The 19,108-nt window shown below is 34.4% G+C and overlaps 1 protein-coding gene across 4 annotated transcripts in view; it reads right to left on the bottom strand.

Moving 5' to 3' along the window:
* The window catches only part of LOC149220031 (uncharacterized), a 164,281-nt gene that overhangs the window by 132,712 nt on the left and 12,461 nt on the right, over positions 1–19,108 (bottom strand). For 3 of the 4 annotated variants that reach the window (XM_089382713.1, XM_089382712.1, XM_089382714.1), the window contains 2 exons: positions 3,920–4,072; positions 3,288–3,359 (listed from right to left, as the gene is read on the bottom strand). In XM_089382713.1, the coding sequence (XP_089238839.1) occupies positions 3,315–3,359; positions 3,920–4,072 (198 nt within the window). In that variant the 3' untranslated portion in view covers positions 3,288–3,314. The remainder of the gene's footprint in view (positions 1–3,287; positions 3,360–3,919; positions 4,073–19,108) is intronic. The other variant, XM_089382711.1, reaches the window with a different exon arrangement.

Below are 19,108 nucleotides of genomic sequence, written 5' to 3'. Positions count from 1 at the left end.
GCAGTGGGGTTGCTTCTATTAGAAGGCATTTCTTGCTCCACCATTCTTGTTTCTTCTTGAATGCATCTCGACATCAATTCTTCAAACCCTTGAATTCGATCATTGTTGAGGACAATGGTTCTAACTACACACCACTCAGGTGGGAGTCCTCTAAGGGTGGTGAGAGTAAGTTCCCTATCAGGAATGAATTCTCTAATTGAGAGTAGATCATTCTTGATCTCAATAATCCTCAAGAAATAGGATTGAATATCCTTGTCCTTGCCCTTCTTAATATCCTTCAACTTATTCTTGAGAAATAGAATTTGATTAGCATTACTAATCTTGAACATGTCGACCAACCTGTCGTAGATCTCCGTAGAGGTCTTCAATTAGGAGATGTCGACCACCAGATGCTTGCCAATTGAATCCCTGATAATCTTCTTTGCTTTGACTTCAGCCCAAGAAGTAGGATGAGTAACTCATTGAACCCTTTGTCCTTGTCCAATTGTCTTTGGTGATTTCTTTTTCCCTCTTTCTTGGGCTTTGTCTTCACCTCAGCTTTGATACCATGTTATTTTTAGGCAACAATGGTATGTTCTATGCTTTAGAGCAATTTACTTCAATTTCTTTACTAGCGCAGTATCAATATTCAGATTAACAATCACATCAACATGATAATAAAATGTAGATAGAACATAAACATAAATAGTAGGAGACAAGCTAAGACAAGATGACACAAGATGTGGCACCAGCGAGGGACAAACCCCAATGTGGGGAAACCCTTGATCAAATATTCTTTTAGTCTTCAATAGTTTAGCAGAGAGAGATAGTACAATTTACAACTCTGATAATTTATAACAACAATAAAAGAGCCCTAACCAGAAAAGTCAACGCTGGTCAACAGGGCATATTTGTCCCTCCGCAAATCGGTCAACTTCAGTCAACTTCGACCTCCAAACAGCGAGATAAAACAACCCTCAAAACAGTCAAATTCAACCTAGTCAAAGTCTGGTCAAACAGCCCACCTACGGTCAACCTTAGTTGCAGTCAACATTGGTCAATAGTCAACATTTAGCCTCAATTTGTGTGCCCAGAAATTCAGCCTTCCCAAACAAAGATAACCCTCACAAAAACGCAGTCAAAGGAGGTCAACGCATGATGGTCAACACTTCGTCTAACTGTCCAAAAATTTGGTCTCTTGAAATTTTGGCCTCTTGAAATTTCGCTCTCCTAAAGTTTCAGAAGTGTGGAGAGAGAGAGGCCCATAAATCCGTACCCAATCAATGAGGAGAAAGAGAGAGAAGTGTGAAGATGAGTGTGTCCAAATGAGTCTAAGTCACCTTCTATTTATATGCAACATTGAGGATGAATAAACTTGACTGTTGGGCTTCTGAGCCTACATGAGTTTGCTAGTCGACCTTGAAAATTTAACCATAACCAAAATAAATTCATAACTTCATTTGTACATGCCATAATCAGAGGAACTTTAGATCAATCCTACACCTCTCAGATAGAGTAATCCAAGAAAAATATTCACTGTCAATAAATAAGATGACCCATGTGGAGTTTGGCCCTAGTTGCCAATTTTGAATTGATATGAGATTTGAAAAACGAATCTATGGGCAAAAAAATGATCTTTTGTTTTCCTAATAATAAAATACACAACTTCCACTTGTTTTTTATATCATTGTGACTACACATGGAAAGTAGCAACTAGTGAATGTCTGTTAAAAGTTAAAAATGATTGTCTCAAACTTTATGCCCTAGAGTAAAATGGGCAAAGCCATGGAAAAGGTCCTAAGACGACAAAATATGTGAAGGGGGCAGTGGACATAATAATCTATGACAAAATATGTGAAGGGGAAATGGACATAATAATCTACAATAATTATAATTAACTGCCTATATAATATATAATTTTTTAATATTTATATTTTAATTGACTCTCAAATCAATATATTAACTAAAAGACTCTCAAATTTACATCTATATTTTAAACGATATATAATTTTATAATATTTCTACTTTAATTATTTTAAATTATATATAAGATAAAGATTAATTAAGTTCATTTTAAGAAAGTTAATTGATATGAAATTTGAAAACTAATCTATGGGTGAAAAAAAGATCATAGCTTTTGTTTTCGTTTAATAAAAAAACACAATTTAGGTAAGTAATAATTATAATGGACATGATAATTATATTCATTTTATAAAATTATAAAATTCAATTATACCATCAACAGTTACAAAATATTTTTATAAATATTATTGTTTTGAGGAATATCAAGCATCCTCTACACCTAGTGTTTTAATGCCAACTCCACATCTACTCTGCTTCCCAACAATGGCTCATTGTTTGAATCACTTGGGCATAACATTCAATTCCAGGTTCGAGAATAAGTGCACAAAGTGCATGCCAACACCTTGTTAGCTACACAAAATCAACACTAGGGCCTCATATATAGTTTAAAATATAGATGTAGATGTAGTTTAATTTACATTTTAATTAATTGACTCTCAAATCAGCTACATCTACATCTTATTTCTAAGAGATAAACATGTGTATATAAAAATCAATCCTACCCTTCCTTCTCTGAGTTAATCTAAGAATTTTGAACAATTTTACCCTTTTTCCCAAAATAAACGTTATTAGTGTAAGTTACTAGCACTCTAATATCATTAGGTAGAAGCAAGCTTTTATGTACTACTGAAATAGAATCTTAATCCTAAGTATGTAATAGCCCCATGTCAAAATAACTAACAATTTAATCTAATTTGTCACATTACAAACAATCTATTCTGATTTCCTATTTCTTCTTTTGTTGCATTAAGTTATTGCTAACTATGATAAGCACGCTGTAGATTAATCTAATCTATTCAAATTTCAAATTTCATATTTCTTCATTTCTTGCATTAAGTTATTGTTACCTAAGAGAGATTATAGATCAACCTGCCTGTTTTTTATTATCTAAATAGTATTTGTATTTGAGAGTGTGCGTTATCCCGCCCATTTCATTTTCTTTATGAACTCCTTTCTAATTCTTTGGTATCTACAACAGCAAAAATTCAATTTAAATTTAAATAAACAAACTATTGAAGATGCATCAGAATATAATTAAATTAAATCAAACAACAAAAATTCAAAAACTAAAAGTTTAACTTTAAATATACCAATAAACAACGATACAAAGATGTTTTGCAGGTGGATAATATTTTCTGTAAAATTAATCAAACATTCGACTAGAGTCTATGCTGATATGATATGATATTGAGATGAAAAATTAAATTGTAATTTCATGTACTTACAGGTAGAACTATTGTCGACTATCTCGGCTATATGTCCAATGGTAATGCATGGGCGCCAACATGTGAGACAACCTGCGACAGTCGTGACATTGTTATAATTAATTACTGATTGGAAGACCGTGGAAGGTAGTCAGGAAAAGGGACAAAGTAAAGTTATTTTGTTGTAAACTACTGATTTTTGTAATATGATTTTACTTTTTTAAATTAAGTGTCACAGTAATAACCATATTTTACTCCTAAACCTTTACAATGCCACACTTGTACTTGTAAAAGGACATCTGTATGCAGTACGAACCAAAGCAATTTCACTAGTGACTTAACCTTTAAGAGTTAGGGTTTTAACTAGTTTGATATATATGAGGGTTGCCCTTTTCATTTATTTATATCTTTTATGACTTTTCATTTATTTATATCTTTTATGACATTTGAGTTTTACTGATACGATATATTTTTCTATTTGTTTCAGTTACTCCTGTAGTTGTAGCCTTCAAGCCAGTATGATCAGGGCAACAACAAAGACAATTCAGTAACAAAGGGAAATTGGAACTGCTAAATTTACACACGCACACTCCGGATAAAATTAATAATAGAAGTAAAGGATTCAAGAAAGACAGGTAATCTGCACTCGATACCTTAGGTGGGAGGATAACGTCAATGTCTGCATCGAACGCTGACGAGAACCTTTCACAGACATTACGTCTCAGCTTCTTGCGATCGTCACTAGAGAGCCTTTTCAGAGCTCTAACTCGTTTAGACTTTTTGAACATTATTTCTGAAAAAATTACCTGAAATCCAACAAGCCTTATGTTAGAGCCACACCTCTTTACAAAATCAAATGAAACCCTCACATTTTTCCCTCACTCACCAGGCATAACACTCTACAAGATCATATATGGTACCGACCAAGTATTTAAAGCATACAGGGGATTAGCAAATATTACGCTCAAATTTACTCATACAGCCACAGACCAACAACCATAACGAAAAGAGATAACAACTAAGCCTGTCAAAGGAACACAAATGGCAGTTTAACTTCAGCGGTGTAAGATTACATGTAATATACTGCGTCGAAAGTAGTAGCAAAATACTAGGAAAAATTATGCATGGCGTTAGAATACTATAAACCCAAACATGACAGCTGTCCTTAATACTAAGTAACACCACCTTATATTGACTGCTAACTAGTATGACACTGATTAAATATCGCTGGCTAGTCTTAATAGATCATGCTATCTATGTACTACAACCTTGTATCAAACACATATTAACTAACCATGTATAGTATTTAGACCAGTAAGCCTAATTATATAGAGCATGAACATCTAATATATGTAAGGCTAAGTAATAGTACAATTAGAGTTAGACCAGTAAGCCTAATTATATAGAGCATGAACATCTAATATATCAATTATATAGAGCATGAACATCTAATATATGTAAGGCTAAGTAATAGTACAATTAACTCCATAAGGTGTAAAGCTAGAAGCATGTAACAGGTTGCTGGACAATGTAATGAACATAGTCTGTTGTTTCATAATATAATCAACGTGGCTTACTATCTATCCTTGGATCGAGCATGGACGTGCTATGTTCGAGCATGCAATGCGGAATTATTATGAAATGGTCCAGTTTTGAATTTAAATTATTTTTAGAAATGGTCCAGTTTTGAATTTGTTTTGATTTCTATGAATGAAAGGATTTTCATAAATAAAATCTTGAATTTGTATGGATTTCACATGATGGATAGTGGAAGGGGCTAAATAAAATAAATCTCAATGTAAAGAATTCAATGGAACTGAAAATATGAACAATATTATATACCCCACAATATATGCTATTTAATTTACTAGTATTTTGAATTAAAGAAATATAATACAAATGGTTTTATTAAAAATGATCCGTATATGTTAAATCTATATTAAACTATTGAAAACAATTATTTTTGTAATGTAGATTAATTTAAGCTATATGTCCCTGAACATGAAAAGGAAATGTTACTACGAGGAATTTGATGTAGCAATCAACTGCATATTTGCATCTATCATTGAACAACCGGTCAATCAATTGTTACGTCGGAGTTTCAAAGATCTATGCGAATGAAAGCTCCGGTTTCTAAAAGTACATATTTTCTTTATGTTCGAGTATGCAACGCAGAACTATTATGCAGGTAGTAAAGGTGTATCAGGCTGATCATTTCACCTAGGAGCTCGTACAACACATACACAGGTGAGTGAGATCGTAAGCAGTTTATTGTGTTCACCAGGCTAAGTCTATTACTACGTGGTATAGAGTTACTAGTCAATGATAAACAGCCTCAACGACTCAGTACTAGTTGTCCTTACATGAACTATGAAAATTCCCCATTCAAAAGGAACGTTAACATTTATGCTTTAAATTTTCGACAGCCATTACCTTCCGCATCAGTGAGACATTCCGCATATGACACAGTAAGATTGGCGATAGCCACTCTGAAAGCAACGCTCCAGCCCGAGGACCAGGAGGTACAAAATACTAACATAAATTTGAAAGTCGACTTATAATATTTACTGTAATAGATAATTCGACGTCCTAATAAAGTTTGAAAAATATAATCAAAATTCAAGGCTCTTAAAATCCCTCAAGAATCTCCGCTATACCTATCTTGATGCACAGGATGGCCGAAGCACATTAAACATGGCAAATTTTATGGTGTATGATATATTAGAGCTACAGAAATATTAATTATTTTACAATTATGTTGAATCCAGTATTAACAGAAAATCATACAGGAAAGTTTGTAATTGTTCTAGGTCCCCAGTATTTGAGAGCTGCCATATCATCAGCAGTCATACAGGAAAGTTTGTAGTTGTTCTAAGTCTTCAGTAATTGAGAGCTTCCATATCATAAGCTCTGGCAGCGTTCTCTTCTTGATCATAGCCACCTAGGAAAAAAAAGACCAATCTCCAGCTCTGAAGCAATCCAGCAGTCACTGGTATTTGGCTGGACATGTGATGTCTGCCTTTGTAATCGGCAGATTTCATTGTTTTATAGACTTCAACTTATACCATGGAGTAGCTTCTCTTAACACTAAGAGGAAAAATAAAAGAATGACTTTCAGTTTGAAATATAAAGACGCAGTTTATTTTATGTGATTTCTTTGATATGTCATTGAGTGAAGCTTTAGTGATTATAAGTTCACACAATAATCCAAAAATTTTCATCAAATTAAATGCATACCTGGTTACTCCCTGATATTTTGATGCACCCCTTAAGCCACTACTATTTCTGCAAAATTAATCAAAGCAACTGCTTATTACTTCTTAAAAAAAAATGTGAAACTCAGTGGATATTTTGATGCACCCCTTGAAAAGCCACTACTATTTCTGCAAAATTAATCAAAGCAACTGCCTATTATTTCTTGAAAAAAAATGTGAAACTCAATGGATTAATGAAAATTTTCTCATTGAAAATATCCAAAATATATGGGACAATATATACGCATGTTTTAAATAAATAAAATACATTAAGAAAACCATGTACCTCCTGAGAGACACAATATATTCTTGCCTGGTTGAGTGCTGCATCTCTTCCAGAGCCTCTTTGTATTGGCTAATCTTAAATCAAGAGAGCGAGGGACAATAGCCCTGGAAGTTGAAATGCATACACAAATGTTGGTGCAAAAGTCCAACTTTGGGAAGCATCAGATGGTTTCCTTGCACTCTGCCATCTGTTCACAATAGTGCTAAAGCAAGACTTGATATCGCAAAGAAAGGTAATATATATTTGCATTGACATTCAATCATCCTTATCAATGTAGAGACGTTTCATTCATTCATAATTAATTCTTAGGTTCAAAATATGTGCTCTTGAATCAAACACCTAGCAAAATCAACAAAGAAGCAACAGAAACTGCGTTCAACATTAGGGGATTTAATATTGGGTATGGTGGTTTCAAACATGTAGGTTAATAAATAATTAGATAAGATCTTATGGCAAGTTGAATTTGAAACTTTTGAATCAAAACGAACAAAATTCCAGCTCCATGTTACATAATAGGAATCCAGCTACTGTTTTCTGATAGTAGACAAGTATAATGCACCAGATAGCTCACAATATAGGTTGATAGAACCTCTGTGATATTTGGAGTCTACACTGCCTGCCGGCCCACCTTCTGAGCTGCTATTGATATTGTACAACTTATTAAATCTGAAATAGAGTAAAAGATATAGGAGACAAAACAGACTGGGAATGTAAGTCCTTTATACTGGAAGAGAAAAAGAGAACAGAGCAGCATGTAAACGCAGAAGAACATAAAGAAAACCACAAGACTTTATGACTCAACATGTATTCCTTGGGGTCAAGATTCATTCATATGTATTTGTTGACACCTAATCCTCAGCGGTTGGGTGTACCCGGAATGTGAACAGTCATCAAGAAGATGAACTGATCAGTCACATTCATGTATATAAACAATAGTTACCTAATGAAATATATCAATCAGTTTTTTCTGCCAAGTCTGGAGTTACCCTGGCCTGACATGGTATCAGAGCACAGGTCCCAAATTCCTTTTTTTGGCGTGCCTTGTAACTCCTCTGTTCCATACTTTGCCATAACGCATCTGCCTGGCCTGAACGTTTGTCTGGCCTGAACGTTTGACTCTTTGCGCGCATAAAGATTCCATGCTCGCTGCCCTAGTGCTCCGCCATTTGCCCAAAAATGATAAGGATAGCAAGAATTCCATCGTCAGAATCGACAAATACGGTGAGAGGTTCATTCACATCTTGAATTATCTACGATGCAGGACGACTGGCTCCTGCGCAGGCCGATTTCTTCTGCCTCAACGGCTTTAATGCCCTCTGCATGATAACGCTTTGCATACCCATCGAATACCAATGCTTTAGCATTGATCTCTTTGTTTTTACCATTTACTGTATATGCATTAAGCCTAACCTGTGTGAAAGATTGGGATCCGCCAGAACATCACCGCCCGAGAGCCATTGCTCATCTTCTGAGCCCGAGAGCCATTACTCATCTTCTGAGCCCGAGAGCCATTGCTCATCTTCTGAGCCCGAGAGCCATTGCTCATCCTCCGGTTTTTTTGTGCTTGTCTGTATAGGAATCTACGCAGACTAAGACATACAACCTATAGAACAGATCATGTTCAAGTAAGGTCGGCCTCTCTCTATTCCAGGTTCAATCCTTGTATGAATATCATTGAACGCTGGCGACTCCGCATCAGAAGTGGGTACCATTAAGTACCGCTAAATTGGGTCTTGTGACCATGGCTGGGCCATTCGAACTCGAGATGTAGGTTAAGCTGTCGCCACTCCGCATACGCTGTGTGAAGCATTGAACGTTGGCCACTCCGCATACGCTGTGTGAAGCATTGAACGCTGGCGACTCCGCATACGACTGTGTGAAGCATTGATCCCGGAGTGAATTAACTGTGTGATTCGCCACAGGTCCCAGGATCTCTTCCGCCATGGATTTATGATTATGGGCCTGTTTTTTTTTTTTTTTGGCCATCGAATGTTAGTTCTCATTCTGGTTGAGTCTGCACAAGTTTCTGAGAAGTGCATACATTTGGATTGTATACATGGACTCCTTTAGGACCGGCAATATGTGTGGATTTTGAAATCAATGTGTATTGCTACACACTCTTCAGGATAGTCAAATTCCTACTAATTTGTTAGTTTTTTTTTTTATAAGGAATTTGAGAAGAAGGGACTTGTCTGGCTTGTCTACACATCGTTTGTTTCAGAGGATTATAGTTTTTAAGACTTGGAGATGCAGATGAAAGGATTTAAAATCATCAGCCTTTGATTTGAATGCCTATAGTATTGCACAGTTTTGTTCATTCAAAGCAGTTGTAATATTGCACAATTTTTTTTATCATTTGAATGGTAATGCTGCTTTGAAAAGTTAAAGCATTAAAGTGATATTGAAGTGAGGAAGTTTTTTTTATCAGCAGAAGTATTTTTTACAGAATGCATTCAATCATCTCTATGGTAGGGATAGTTCTCACTGGCAAGGAGAACTATCCTAAATGGTCCCGGATGGTAAAACACACCCTCATCTATAATGAGTTGTGGAAAGGAGTATGTGTCGGAGAAGAAGACAAAGACCCTGTGCAGCCTACATCAGATAAAGAGCTTGTCATTTGGGAAAACAAGAACAGCAAAGCCTATGCATTGATCGCAGCATATGTAAATGAAGAAGTAAGTCGTCATATTTCATCTTATTCAACTGCCTTTGAAGCTTTACAAAAGCTGAAAGAACTCTATGACTCACATTCTGCACTTGAAGTTGTTCAGCTCATGATTAAACTCTTCACTCTTGAACTGAAAAATATCCCTCTTATTGCTTTTCTCAAGGCACTCTATCCTACTTACTCCAATTATCTTGAGTCTTTACAAGCAAATGGAAATCTTAAAGATATAACCTTTGATTCTCTTGTGAAAAAGTTTGCTGAAAGAGAGAAAGCCTTTGGAAAGAAGACAGTCCCTAAATCTTTTGAAGAGACTGTTTGCCTTGCTCATAAAGAAAAGCATCCTGCTCAAGATTCTACAAGAGGAAGAGGTGGACGAAGAGGAAGAGGAAGATATTTCAGAGGCAGGGGGGGAATTGTTGACACCTAATCCTCAGCGGTTGGGTGTACCCGGAATGTGAGCAATCATCAAGAAGATGAACTGATCAGTCACATTCATGTATATAAACAATAGTTACCTAATGAAATATATCAATCAGTTTTTTCTGCCAAGTCTGGAGTTACCCTGGCCTGACAGTATTTAAAAATGCTGACATGCTTGAACCAAAAAAGGAAGAGAATTTGAGAATTTCAAATGCTGTCCTAGCTGTTTTAGATATATTTTCTACAATAAAAAGGAAAAATCATGAATACATGGGCCTGGAAGGCTTACATTGTAAGTGTGATAATACATGAATGGAGCCCCATCTTGATGTACAATGTTCTCCATCCTCCACACTTCACAAGAATTTGTTATAAATGTCCATTAACTAAGATTCCATTGCTCTCGAGGAGGAATATTTTACCAGAACATCAGCTGTGACTATTGATGGTGACTACAAAACAATAGGATGAGGAACTTAGAAAGAAGAAGAATTGAGGCAATGGCCTCTTTTCCAGTAATGATTATTAGACAAGGTTATTAACCCTACAAAATGACGATTTTCCAACTCCATAAATAAAGCATTTTCATCATTACATCAACTCAACTCTCTCAGTCTCTTTATCAATGTCTCAAGTGATTTTTTCTTTGCATTTTGCTTCAAAGTTCGCATACCAAAGGTTCCAAAGAGTCTGTCAAATGAATCTCTGTATTTCTCAGAAATCATGACCACCTTTCTGTAATCCAAAGAACTATAATGCTTCTCCCTTATAACAGGATTCATGAAATTCTCTGGATGGTTGTTTAATAAAAGACTAACCAACTGCCTTGCCTCTAACAAAGACTTTTTTGGATTTGTTGCACCTTCAAGCTCATCCAAGCCACTGTCATGAAATTGAGTATCTGCAAAAGATTCTAGCAGTTTCAGACCAAGCTCAATTCCCATAACAGCATTTGTATTGAACCACTTAATTTGTGTAGCTTAATTACCGGCTATAACAACCATTGGAGTTAGTATGAACTTATATATAAACTGGAGGCAATATCAGCAATGATCAGGCAGATCAGGCAGAATATGGTGATTTTTGTAAATTTAGGTTAAAATCATTTTTTATTTTAAAGAAAACTTAAAGCTATCTTGATTGAATGAGAGGTCTTCAAATTTAAATTTAGAAGAAACAGGTTAACCCTCTGAGACGCAGAGATATCTGGCATGCTTAAAAAACTAAGCAAAAGGAAGAGGGCATTTAACTCAAATTTAGAAGATAGGTTAATCTTCAGACGCAGAGACATCCAGCGCGAGTAAAAATTTAAGCAACCTATGTTTCCATAGATTTATTTAAAAGAAAGAAAAATAATTTCAAAAGACTATAGCAGAAGAAGAATTTAAGGTTTGTAGTCACTAGTGTTTGATACTGATTTTTCATCCTTGGTTTCATGCTTTTGTGAAATTGTCGGATTTCTTCTTGCAATTGTTTTGATATTATGCTGATGCTATTAGCTACAGTTTTCCTTTTCTTTTTTTTTTTTTTTTTTTAATTTAATTGTATCTGTTAGCAGAACCACAGGGTTTTGTAGTGGTGACCTTCACACAAGGAGTTTCTTAACAGTGCAACCTATTGATGACTGTTCTATGCCCCGTGGGCAGTTTTCCTTGATTATGTTACTAGTAATTGCAGCTTCATTTTTCTCATTTAAATATTTGCCTGTCATGTTGCTGCTGATTATGGCTTTGTCTAAAATTTCTGTAGTCTTCAATATTTCTTATATGACCTACCTTCATGCCTTGACTCCTTGGTTCCCTATCTAATTCATCTTAGATTAACGTGATTGAAATATTTTGTGGATGTCTTATATGCCTATTGCTCTCTGTTTCATATGGAAGTGGGCATGTCTTTTTTAGATGTAATTGGCTTCATTGAACTCATTTGACCTGATGCTGAACCTTTCAGCAATTCTTTCTTTTTTTATGGGGTTGTCACATTGTGCGGAACTATAGCTTCCACAAACTCTGCTATTAGAGTTTATGCTAGATCCTTTCTATTTCATCACAATTACGTTGTGCCTATTATTGGGTTCTTGTTCATAACTGAGTTGTATGTATTTATTGGAGAGTTAAAATTAAGAGAGGAGATAGGGGAAAGGATTCATCATTCAACTGACTTTACTCTGTATTTAATATATTTGCTTTTGTCAGTATTGTTGTCATATTATTAGAATTTACAACTGAGAACAATGTAACTTTTTAATTGGTCTTATTATTTCACTGCTCAGAAATATAGGCTATATCTGAAAAGGTTAAGTGGAGTGGCACAACAGCAAAGTGGAATGAACTCTTCTTTTGGGGGAACTACAGAAGCAGGTGTTGGACCTATGGGTTTACTTGGAAGGCTGGATCTTCAAAGGCTTGCGGCATCAGGTCAAATATCACCTCAAGCACTGGTGACATTACCAGCTGAACTTCTTGGACAAGTGAATCCAAACAATGGGTTGGGCCTGCCAAACATTGATCGGACACTGCTTTTACAAGCAGCATTTCATGGTGTAAACTCTAATCCTTTAAATAGAGGGAAATTTGGGCAACCATTGATGAACAGTCAGGGAAATTTACTTCAGGGACTCCCGAGAAGCATAGAGCTGAAGCAATTTTGCCAGCCACAACAACATATTCCTTCCTTTGGAAATTTGGGTTTACCGACCAATGATACATTTGCAGGATTTTCTATGCTGCAACAGCAACACAATACAGGTGCAGAAGTTGGCAGTGTGGATTGTGGGAATTATGGGAAATTATGGGGCTCCCAATCTATATACAATATCTTTCTTTTTTCTTCTTCCATGGTCAAGTTATGTTTTATAAAGTTTTTAAAAAAATAATTCTATAAAATTTCCGAAAAAAAATAAAAGTTGTTTTTGCATAATGGTAGTCTAATTGTTATGAGTTTTGGATGAACTTTTTATGGAATTTATACAATTTTACAAGTTTTTTTTCACATTGAATGTATTTATATATTTAAAAACATATTTTAAATAATAAAAAAAAATATAAGTTAAAAAAAAATCACTAAATTTAAAAAAATTAAAAAGTGGAATAATTAGGTAACATTTAGAAAGTGTTAAATGTATTTTTCTTTCTAAATATGTTTTAATAATTTGTATTGTTTTTATTTTCTTAATCTTCAACTCAATAAAATGTGGACTTAATAACTAGAATGTGGATTTAATAAAAATTTATAATTAGAATGTGGACTTAATCACTATTTATAATTAGAATGTAGTAGACATAACAATTTATATATTTAATAATAATAATAATGGGGATTTTTTTATATATGTTTAAAAATAATTTCTATGGGATTTAATTTACCAAGCAGAGGAATAAAGGTTTGCACCTTAATAGATTTATTCCTCTCAACTCTTGATAGGTCTGAAGTTAGATGGATCTATGTTTGGTAGATCTGAAGTTAGACGGATCTATGTTGGTTTTGAGCAACACACATTCTTTTTACACACATATTAAATATTTTTGTTATTAATATTTTTTCTTCCTTGCATATATTTAATTATTTTTATTATTAATATTCTTTTATATACCAAATTCAGATTAATCATGAGTTCCCTTATACCTTGAATTAGAAAGAATTTATTAATGGAATAAGAATTCTCTCACTTTTTCTCTCTCTATATGTTTGATGTTAAAATCTTTTACTCAACATGCATCTTCAAATATTTGATGTATAACCTATATTAAACTTTTCTTTATTATTATTATTATATCTTATATATCAATTCCATCTTAAAAATGAAATAAATGACACATTTGAAGAAAATATAAGAAATTTTTAAATTTAAATTACTTTATTTTATTTTATATATACATTAAAATATTGTTATTAACAATATTATTCTTAAGTTTGATTATTAGTGCATGTTTCTTTTGTCAACATATATTCCTCATGAATAATTATTGGTATATATTCAAGAGAGACAGAGACAACAAGCTAGACTTTGTTGCCTTATGGAAAAGATGTAAACACCCATGGCAGACCCTGGAAGGGAAAAGCACTAATAGGTTCTTTGAAGAAGAGGTGAGTCCTACCAAATTGTGCAGAGACTTGTGTATGGTTTTAGTAAATTGGGAAAACCTAAAACATGTTTTAGTAAATTGAGAAAATTTATAAGCATTTTTCAATGGTCTCATATTAACAATCACTAAGTATGTAAGTTTATAATTCATTTTATCATATCAAAATTTTATATACTAGATTAAAAATATATATTAAAAATAATAATATATATAAAAAATCAACGAACATATTTAATAATAATTTTTTTTGAATTACTACATATAGTAAACATATATATAAATGAGAGGAATTCTACTTTAATGAAAATGCAACAATAGCATGTTAAAATTAGATATCAAATTCAAATCCCCACAAAATTTATTTATTTATTTTTTGTGATGTATGAAAGGATATGTAAAATGTAGAGAACCTAAGGGGCAAGTAGAGAACTGAGGGGCTTGTTTGATATGTATAGACAAACTATGGGACTTTCATCATCTCAATATTTCAATTATTATTTTGATTGTATATTACCAACTTAACACAAACACACTAAACAACTTAAATCTAATACAATAATTATTATTTCAAAACAAAGTACAACTTTTTCAATTTAACAATTCTATCGGCCTCTCCTTGCACCTTTTGGGGCAATTGCTAGTAGATAATTCGACGTCCTATAAAGTTTGAAAAATATAATCAAAATTCAAGGTCTTCACATTGTTTTCAAAATTAACGCTTAAATTCACTTTAGTTTTTTCATAACAAAATAATAGATACTCGGATATAAGTTAACAACACTTAACACTTATGTGAAACAAAAATATATGAGCAAGCATTGATTTGAAACAACAATATATTGTTTATTACTATAATTATAAAGTACTAAATCAGAAACGAGCATACAGTCTCAATAAGAAAGTAAAATGACACGAAAAAGCGTACCATATAAATGATTAATATATCCTACAAATCTTGGACAAAACACTCCGTTGATTACATCGTTGATTGTCTGTAGTTATCCACCATGGAAAACCAATCTTAGAGTGTGAAGCCAAATTCATGCACTATTATAAATCCTTCTACACTGCCATTAGTTTCTAGATCTCCATGCAGGATTCTAGATCCTTCTTCAGTGTCTATAAATTTGTAATTTCTATGGCCAAGGAATGCAAGCCAAGGTCCAGACCTGTTTTGTAATGCTAAGTGATTTCTGTTCTCCAGTGACTGTTTTAACTATTCCGTTGTTTCTAATTGAGTAATCTTGTTGTTTTTCCATTTGTCTGTCTCTAAAATTAGTTTTTGCTATTGTCGTCTAAGTCTCTGAGTATAAATCTGTTGTGTGTGATGTATGCTCTGAACTATCAACTAGTATCAGAGCTTGGTTCGAATATCCACTGTGCAAGCCGCTTAGTGCCATTGCCTTACTCTGGCAACATTTATTTGAAGGATCTGTCCAGGAAATTGGAAATCGCTACAAAGAAGAGAGTCCAAGAAAAGGATCTGTTCAGGAAATAGCTGAGGAACGTTAAGACAGTTGTTGCAAGAAATAAAAAGGTCGTGGGCCTGTTGAAGGATCTGTCCAGGAAATCGGAAATCGCTGCAAAGAAAAGAGTCCAGGAAAAGGATTTGTTCAGGAAATAGCTGAGGAACTAGCTGAGGAACGTTAAGACAGTTGTTGCAAGAAAGAAAAAGGTCGTGGGCATATGGTGAAACGTGCCATAAAGCCTAAAATGTGGAGTGCGTAAGTGCTTTACGTGGAGTTCCTAATTTTTTTTACATCAAGCTTGCACGTATATGTCAAGTGTTTTTTTTCAATCCAACATATGTATGTGTGAAATGTGAAAAGGTTAAAACATTATATATGTTTTTTATATTTATATAATTATATGTTGGAATTTTGAAAAGTATATTTTAAAAAGGAGCAAGAATTTTGAAAAAGGTATTTTAAAAAGAGGAAGGTCATTATTACTAAATGTTAAAGAGTAATAAATAAAGTTTTATTTTTAAGTGGAGTTTTTGTTTTTGGGAATCAACATATTGAAAATAGAGACAACGGTTACAGATATGGAGAAGTTGAGCGAAGCTAATTTTTCCCTATGGAAATCACAAATGGAGGATATACTGATTTTGAAGGATCAGTATTTGCCGATTGAGGGCACAACAAAGAAACCCTCATCGATGACAAATGAAGAATGTAATAAGTTAGATAGAAAAGCGATTGTAACAATCCGCCAATATCTAGCAAAGAATGTGTATTTCAATGTGTCTGGAGAAAAGACGACTGAAGAATTATGGAAGAAGCTCCATGATCTATATGAAAAGAACATGGCATTAAACAAAGTGTTCTTGATGAAGAAGCTTTATAATCTCAAAATGAAGGAGGGTGCTTCAGTTGCTGAGCACTTGAATGCATTTAATATTATTACTAATCAGCTTGCCTCTGTTAGAATCATTTTAGATGATGAAATTAGAGCTATTTTGCTAATGTGTTCTATGCTAGACAGTTGGGAAAATTTAATTGTAGCTATGAGTACTTCAACAACTGCAGCGACCCTGAAGTTTGATGATGTCAGCAGTAGTTTAATGAATGAGGAAATGCGATGCAAGTCAATTTCAGAAAACCAGGGAGGAGAAGCTCTAGCTCTAGCTAATCGTGGTAGGAGAATGGATCAAGGCCGGCAAGGGCGATCAAGATCAAGAGGCCGATCAAAATCAAGGAGAGGAAGGATCATCTGCTTTCATTGTGGCAAACCTGGTCACATGAAGAAAGAATGTTGATCCAAGAAGAAAGGACAAAAGGATCAGAGACCGTCCAGTACAAATCACAAGTCATCCAGCACAAATGAAGGTGAGACTACTGTTGTAGCCACAGATGGTGATGTGTTGTTTACTGTTTTAGTAGAAGATGCATGTGTATATACATCTAGCAGTAGCTATGATTGGATCCTTGACTCTGGGGCATCTCACCATGTAACCCCATGCAAAGATAGTTTTGTTTCATATAATCCTAGTGATTATGGTAGAGTGCATTTGTGGAATAATCATTTTTGCAGTAAGGTTGGAGGGGGAGATGTCCAGATCAAGATGAAAGATGGACAAGATATATTGTTGAAACAAGTCAGGCATGTACCAGAAATGCACATGAGTTTAATCTCTATGGGACGACTGGATGATGAAGGCTATTCCACAAGCTTTGTAAAAGGATGCTGAAAAATTAACAAAGGTGCATTGGTCGTGGCCAAAGGACCCAAGACAGGAACATTAGACACATTGAAGACACTGATAGAAAAATTGGATTTGGCTGTTGTCATAAAAGAAGGAAATTCAGCAGATCTGTGGCATAAGCATTTGGGTCACATGAGCGAGAAGGGCTTAAAAATCCTTGTTGGTAAAAATTTATTGCCATGTTTGAAATCCTATAATCTTGATCTTTGTGAGCATTGTATATATAGTAGACAAAGAAGGGTTTCAGTCCGTAGAGGTGGCCATGACAAAAAGAAAAATGTGTTAGAATTGGTACACTCAGATGTGTTTGGGCCTGTTAACATCAAATCATTAGGAGGAGCATCATATTTTGTAACATTTATAGATGATGCATCCAGGAAGGTTTGGGCATATCCTATGAAAAGTAAAAGTGAAGTGTTTGGAATATTTCAAAAATTTCATGTTGTTGTTGAAAGAGAGACTAACAAATTGCTCAAGTGTTTAAGAACAGATAATGGTGGAGAATATTGCTCAAATGCATTTAAGGAATATTGTAACAGGTTTGGCATAAAGCATGAGAAGATTGTGCCTAGTACTCCTCAACAGAATGGTGTCACAGAAAGGATGAATCACACCATTATGGAAAAGGTGCGAAGTATGTTGTCCAATTCCGGTTTGGAGAAGAATTTTTGGGCTAAAGCAGTCAGGACCACTTGCTACCTCATAAATAGATCTCCAACTACAACCTTGGATGGCGGTATCCCTGAAGAAGTTTGGACTGGTAAGAATTTGAATTATTCTCACTTGAAAATCTTTGGATATGAAGCATTTGTATATATTCCCAAAGAAAATAGAACTAAGCTAAATGATAAATCTATGAAATGCATTTTTTGGGATATGCGGATGAAGATTTTGGTTGTCGTCTATGGGGTTCAGTTAAACATAAAATTATTAGAAGCAGAGATGTTATATTTAATGAGTCAGACATGTTTAAGAGGACTGTAGGTGAGTTGGAGGTAAAGAAGGTTATTGACAAGTTTGAAGAGCAGCAGGAAAACATACCACCAATACAAGAAAATGAACAGCAAATTTAGGAGCATGAAGAACACCAAGTGGAAAATGATGAACAACAAGAAGAACGAATCTTGCAAGAACCTTTACAGGAAATTCAACCTGATAATGCACCACCACAGTTGGTTCGCAGATCTTCTAGGCCTCATAAGCCTTCACAAAGGTATCCTCCTTCAAACTATATTTTGTTGACTGAAGAAGGTGAGCCTAATTGTTTTCAAGAAGCTTGTAAATTTGAGCACAGTGAAGAATGGAAGAAAGCATCGGAAAAAGAAATGAACTCTTTGCTAGAAAATAAAACTTGGGAGTTGGTAAACCTCGCAAAAGGTAGAAAGGCTCTACAAAACAAATGGGTTTATAGGATTAAGCATGAAGGTGACGAAAAGAAGGAGAGGCATAAAGCAAGGCTGGTGGTGAAAGGTTTTGCCCAAAAAGAAGATATTGACTTCACTGAAATTTTCTCACCTGTTGTTAAAATGTCATCCATTAGAGTTATTTTTGGTCTAGTTGCTACTTTAGACCTAGAATGTGAACAGTTAGATGTAAAAATTGCATTCCTTCATGGTGAATTGGAGGAAGAAATTTATATGGAGCAGCTAGAAGGCTTCATAGAAAAAGGAAAAGAAGACCTTGTTTGCAGGTTGAAGAAGAGTCTTTATGGGTTGAAACAGGCACCTCGACAATGGTATAAGAAATTTGATTCATTCATGTTGGAACATGGTTTTCAGAGGTTGGAAGTTGACCATTGTGTATATATCAAGAGGTATGAACAAGGAAAGTATATCATATTATTGTTATATGTGGATGACATGTTGATTGTTGGGCATGATAAGAATAAGATCAATAGGTTGAAGAAAGATTTGGGTAT

This window comes from Pinus tabuliformis, chromosome Q (assembly GCF_031772625.1).
Source record: "Pinus tabuliformis cultivar Carrire ecotype Pingquan chromosome Q, CPIR1, whole genome shotgun sequence".
In the NCBI taxonomy this organism is placed as follows: Eukaryota; Viridiplantae; Streptophyta; class Pinopsida; order Pinales; family Pinaceae; genus Pinus; species Pinus tabuliformis.
This window is presented reverse-complemented; position numbering and strand designations above follow the sequence as displayed.